The sequence below is a fragment of the Propithecus coquereli genome, unplaced genomic scaffold, assembly GCF_000956105.1.
Source record: "Propithecus coquereli isolate 6110/MARCELLA unplaced genomic scaffold, Pcoq_1.0 Scaffold96, whole genome shotgun sequence".
Taxonomy (NCBI): domain Eukaryota; kingdom Metazoa; phylum Chordata; class Mammalia; order Primates; family Indriidae; genus Propithecus; species Propithecus coquereli.
The window spans coordinates 4,305,619-4,311,954 of NW_012155951.1; the positions used below are offsets into that span (position 1 = coordinate 4,305,619).

General features: G+C 36.4%; 1 protein-coding gene across 1 annotated transcript in view; it reads left to right on the plus strand.

The window, feature by feature from the left end:
• Positions 1–1,378: 1,378 nt before the first annotated feature.
• PIK3C3 (phosphatidylinositol 3-kinase, catalytic subunit type 3) overlaps positions 1,379–6,336 on the plus strand; it is a 137,573-nt gene continuing 132,615 nt past the window's right edge. The window contains exons 1-2 of the mRNA XM_012665090.1: positions 1,379–1,531; positions 4,516–4,704. Coding sequence (XP_012520544.1) covers positions 1,464–1,531; positions 4,516–4,704 — 257 coding nt within the window. The 5' untranslated portion in view covers positions 1,379–1,463. The remainder of the gene's footprint in view (positions 1,532–4,515; positions 4,705–6,336) is intronic.

A 6,336-nucleotide genomic window follows, 5' to 3' on the forward strand; every position in this document is an offset into this window, starting at 1 on the left:
ATAACAAAAGTGATTTAAGTCAGCACTGGGATCAGATAATTTAGTCCTTTACATTGTCAATATTTTACTCAAATTTGGAAAAACCTGTTTCATATCAAACTTCACACTCAATGCTGGAGTTATACCATAAACAGGGCACTTGTGACAATTTGTTTTGCTGTTGGACAGCTCTGATGATTAGAAACTTCAATTTTTATTGTTTGTTGAAATTACATTTCCTGTAAGTTCCAACCATTGGTGGCAGTTATACTTAGAAACAAATAAAAGCTGTTCTCTTTTTATTTAAACTTTAAGTTATAACAGGAGGATAGCTACCATGTTTTTCTTTAGTCTGCTTGTATCCCTTCGTTGCTTCAACAAATATTTTTTGATAGCTTACTTTTGGCAAAGCATTGTGCATTAGCCATTTTTTTTTCCTTTCCAAATTAAACAACTCCACAACTTTCAAACTTTCTTTGCAATATTTTTTTTCCTGATCCCTCAACATTCTAATTACCCTAATTTGCACTTACTCTAGTAATGTCTTCCTAAAATGCAGCACCTAGAAATAAACACATAGAAAAATGTAGATTATCATGAGTAATAATTAATATGTAGGAATTATTAAACTCAGCAATATATTTTATGTAGGCACCAGAGGAAGCAGACACGAAAGTACATGGCACACTATTCTTGCCTTCAGAGAGTTTTGAATCCAATTGGAAATGAAGATTACAATTTTAGATTATATTAAGTATAAAAATAAGCATTATAGGGGCTCAGAGGGTTCATAAATCTGTGTTCTAGAGTTATTACTGGAAGTTTACAGATTCTTACTAGGGTTGGGTCCTGAAAGCTACATTGGATCTGAGTTTAAACAAGCATCCAGGTACGTTGTCCAAAGTATCATAACTATTAATAGGGCCTAAAATGAACCACCCAGATTTCTTTGTTCTTTGCTTAGTCTTTTCCCTACTCTCTAGAGCGGAGAAAAAAAATCTTTGCTTGAGATAGCAAATTAATGATCAAATCTACAATATTTGGAATGGCCACCGGAATTTAAACTTGGCAAAATTCTACTTTTTGTGCTTGCTATCTGTTTAGCCTGCAGCCAGAGAATCGAATTGTCTTTGGGATTGATTTTAGGTACAGCTCAAGCGCAAATAATAGCATTTCTTACAAAAAAAAAAAAAAGAAATTTGTTCTGTCAAGACAGGAAGACTGGAATGGAAACCAAATAGGCTGTGTTTCCGGAATCCTATTTACCCTTAAGCAAGATGGTGGACACCTTCGGCACATGCGCAGAAGCGACGCTGGGGCGGGAAGTTCCTCCGCGTCGGGTCTCGCTCCGGGCAGGGATTGGCGGCGTGAGGGCTGAAGGGAGGAACCGGAAGCACCTGTGTTTTGGGGCTCAGCTGGTTAATTTCTGGCGTCTCTCGCGCGCTTAGTTTACCGCTGTAGTTGGTGCCTTTGCCAAGGGTGCCATGGGGGAAGCGGAGAAGTTTCACTATATCTATAGTTGTGACCTGGACATCAACGTGCAGCTTAAAATGTAAGAGAATCCTGAGAACAGGAAATGGGATTGCTTGGGCATAGCGACGGGGAGGCGGAGACTTGTGTGGAGTAGGGGGCGAATAAACATGGTGAGTGGTCTGAAGGCCGGAATTAGGGCCAGCCCAGAGGGCAGTAGCTAGGCAAACGGAGGAGAGAATCGTGGAGAGGGGCAATGTGGGAGAAGGATTAAAGACGTGGTCTCCATGAGAAGGACAGCGGTAGGAATAAGCCCTTAAATTCCACAATGTTTTACGGTTTTCTAAGCATTTTGCAGTTCAACCTGAGGGGTTATTACTGTTATGTTTTACAAATGAAGAAATCAAGTTTCACCGTAAATAAGAAAGAGGAAGATATTTAGAACGGGGCTGGAGGATGAAGTGTAGGCAGCACATGGGTATAGTATTAATAGCATGGGAGGTGATAAAGGCTTAGGTTGAAACTTTGGGCCGTCTGGCACTGTTAAGGCAGTGCAGCTGGGAATGAGTCAAAGATGAGGGTGCCAGGTGCAAAGGGACCAAGACAGTATGAAAAAAGAGTCTTGCAGAAAAACCATGGGGGCACCACAGGTGAAGTAAAGACCAAGAGCATGACGTCTTGAGATGAAAATAATGGAACTGATATAACAATGGGGGACGGGCAAAACCGAGTTGGAAATTGTCCCTTTTAAAGTGATTATATAGGAGTATTGTCAAAGCTTTTACAATTTATTAACTACATCATTCATAATCAGGGAAAAATTATTGTGTAGGTTCAGTGAATATTCAACAAATATGTGTCAAAGGGCTACATATCTTCAGTATGTGATAAATACATTTTCTCTGTTGTCAGATGTGCCTTCAAAGAATTGATTACTTTTATTTTCAGAAGTCACTTTTTAGTCTCTGACAAATCCTTTACTTTTCAGTTTGTGGTGGTGGTAAAAATAATATGTCAAAAACCAAAACTGTACCTTTGTATGGTACTTTACGTACCTGTTTTTAAGGTCATTTCTGCAGCATACACCACTAGAAGTTTATACAGGATCTGTATTGTTATCATCTGATAAAGGGCTTTCCCTCAGTCTTGTGCCTCTCAGTATTTCTTGGACATATGAATGCAATTTTTGACTCTTTTGAACATTAAAAAGAAATCTGAAAAATGGGTCCATTATTAACATACACACAGATACATACATTAAGTATGTTGAGCTAAAGGTAAAGCATAAAGCAGAAGTTTGGCAAAATTCAATACTAACAGTGCTGTAGCTTCTGAGACTGCAATTGTTGGGTGTTTTTATTTTGTTTGTTTTGGTGGAGGGGAGGCACAAAATGTCAATTTAGAGCCATATCATCAAGAATAGTAAATTTTTTTATTCTATTTATTCTCCCAGGCCTTTTCATCTTTTTTCTATGGTTTTAATAATAACTTGTACTTTGATATCTCTTTGCATCATAATTGAATATCAAACTACCCATGGGACATGGTCACTTCAGATATCCTAAAGCACTATAAAGGCTGCTTGTCCAAAGTTGAGTACGTCATTAGCTTACCTCTAACTCTGACCTTCCTGTGTTTTCTCTCACTCTATATTGATGATTATTAGTTGCATCCTCCAGCAAATTTGTTAACACGGCAAACTGCAAGTCTTGCACACGTCTACCTCTTTCCTTCTCTGTTCAGTCTCTCACCACGTTGTCTTGAATCTACCTGCTAAATTTCTTTGTTCCATGCTCCTATTTCTCTCCTACTACCCCAGCTTTAGTATACTTTTTTCCTTTCTGTTTTGATGGAAATTCTTCTAACTGGGTCTCCTTGCTTTCAGTCCCACCTTTCCAATGGATTCTTATACTGCTGCTGAAATCATAAATACAAATCTTATTATTTTATTCTTTCAGTTCAAATGATTCCATTGACAGATTTTTAAATTGTTCTTTTTGTGCTAGGCACTGTACTTAATTTGTTGGCTACTTAGCTTCATTGTCCAGCCTTCCTTTTCATTCTCACCTTTAGGTTCTTCCCTGTGTGAACTTTATGCTTTAGTTATATCGAACAATTTGCAGTTCTCCAGACATGCTGTCTTGCCTGTTTGGCTTTGTGTATGCTGTTCTTTCCCTTTGAGATGACTTCCTACCTCTATTGCTCCCACTCCTATATATTGTTCAGGCTTATTTCAGGCATCTTTCTGGGATACTAAGTCCCAGCCCCAAGCCAGGTTAAGTGCTCCTGAGACTGAAAGTCTTACTTACTATAGAGGGAGCTCCTTCTTGGCCTGGATTTTATTCTTCGCTCTGTAACTTACTTTCTGACCTTTGGATTATGAGTTTAATCTCTGAATCTCTGCTTCCCCATTTATAAAATAAGAATATGGTGAAAATTAAGTAAGAAAGAATATATACAATGCCTGGCACAGTATTGGATATAATCTTGATGCCCAAGAAATGCTGCTACCTGTTTAATACTATCCTGTGCATACATCTTTTGTGACTTATAACAACAGATAATATATATACATATAAAAAAGTGGGAAGAGTACCCCCCAAAAATGCATTTAAAAGTGAGTTTTTCTCCCCAGAAGTCATGACTTAACATTTTCTTTTAATACTTTATTGTTTATCTTATCTTTCATTTTTTGCCCCTTATGCCTACTACAGTAAATGTTTTTTGAAAGAATGGATGAATAAATGGTCAACTTGAATAAAATGAAACTAAGGCCTGGAATGTTGGTGACTTCTAAATGGTAGATCAAGAGTTGGTGGAAGAGTTTAAAATTCTATAGCCTAAAATAGAGAAATATGTTGATGAAGATAGGAATGATCTTAGGTATGTTAGGATTTTAAGAGACCCATATTATATGTAAAAGTGACTTTAATTTCATGTAGAGGAAAACATTATTTAGGTAGTATAAGATTACCTTGACACAAACATGAACTCTCTTTATTACTTGTACACATGTGTATATGCTCAAAAAAATGCATGTCTAAAAAATTGTTCTTGTACTTTCAGAGGAAGCTTGGAAGGGAAGAGAGAACAAAAGAGTTACAAAGCCGTCCTAGAAGACCCAATGTTGAAATTTTCAGGGCTATACCAGGAGACATGCTCTGACCTTTATGTTACTTGTCAAGTTTTTGCAGAAGGGAAGCCTCTGGCCTTGCCAGTGAGAACATCCTACAAGGCATTTAGTACAAGATGGAAGTAAGTTGTTTTCCTGCATATGGTGGATTCCAGACTATTCTTCCATTTCTTTATGGATGTTACAAATATTAATATAATTTAGTAGGGATTACAGAGGAATTTCTTATTTAATACCTACATGTATTGATCGGATGGTGTGAAGCAGTAACATACTTAGATAAAGTATTATGCATATCCGTATTGTAACTGCAGTTGATATGGAAGTGAATTTATGTTTGTGTTCAGTATATTGACATTTTGATAAGCACATGACTGATTTACAGTGTAACCGAAACCAAAACACATCTGTAGCGTCTTTAAATTCTCTACCATTCGCTGCCCTTGAACACACAAACTCTTCTGGATAGTCCGGAATATTGTCTAACCTGATGTTTGGAGCTCAGATCTTTAGAGAGAGAGATCTATTGTCATCTGTTCAGATAAAATTTTTATTATTATTTTACGTATGAAACTATTTTTTTTAGTTTCATGGTTTATTCAGCATGGTACATTAGCAAAACATTGTCAGGATGCCGGGTAAATGTAATGAACATGAAGTTCTTGTTTTTCGAGAACAATATTGTGGATCCTTAATCTAACCTCTTGACACTTGTTATTTGATAGACTCTCTAGTGCAGTTCTAATGTTCGATCAGTGAGTTTTATTCACTACCCTGGTAGGCTTATTGCAGGATACACAGGTGGTTAGCTCTTAAGGAAGGAGCTTATACCCACAGTATTCATGGAAGACAAGATGAGGCCACATGGACAGCCTGTCTGTGCTGTTGAAGGTACAACCCTGTGTGTACCAGGTATCACCCAGAAGCCTGAATTCTGGTGATTGGGCTACATGAAAACCGATTATTTTAATCGTGTAATCTTTTGTGGCAACATATAGATATATGTACACACACAGAATGCATAGATATTTAATACTTTTTATTCTGGAAAATTTTAAGCCTACAAATGTAGAGAGAATAATATAGTGAACTCCTAAGTGTCCATCACCCAATTACTAATTACTAACTCATGGCCAATCTTATATTCCCACCATTATTTTGAAGCAAATTCCAAACATTGTAACATCTTAACTATAATTATTTCTGTATACTTTTTTGAAACATAACTACAATACCATCATCATACCTAAAACAATGGACCAGAATTCCTTAATTGTATCAGAGATTCTTAAACTGGAATCAGGAAATCTTTAAAACTTTGAGATTATGTGCGAAATTTGTATGTTGTGTATTTTTTCAGGGACAGAGGTCAAAGCTTTAGTTAGATATTTTGAGGTGACCTGTCATTAAAAGAGAGTTAAAACAAATTCGGGTCTAGAAGGTGAAAAACTATAGGGAATTCCACTTTTCTTGGTAAGGAATATTACATAGTGGTTCGGTTCCATACTTTGGCAAAAAGAAATTAGAGAAAAAGCAAATTCCCAATTAGAAGAAGATTAAAATTTTTCTCCTCTTCCTCCCATTTGCCAACTCTTCTTTGCATTATTTTGTATTATATATTTGCAAGGATGTACAAACTCCCGTGTTTGCTCTCCAAAAATTTGAATTTTTTTAATTTATGTTTTTTAAACCATGAAACTACTCAATAAAGTAAGTACTGTAAAATTATTAAAAATGACTTTTTGAAATTAAAA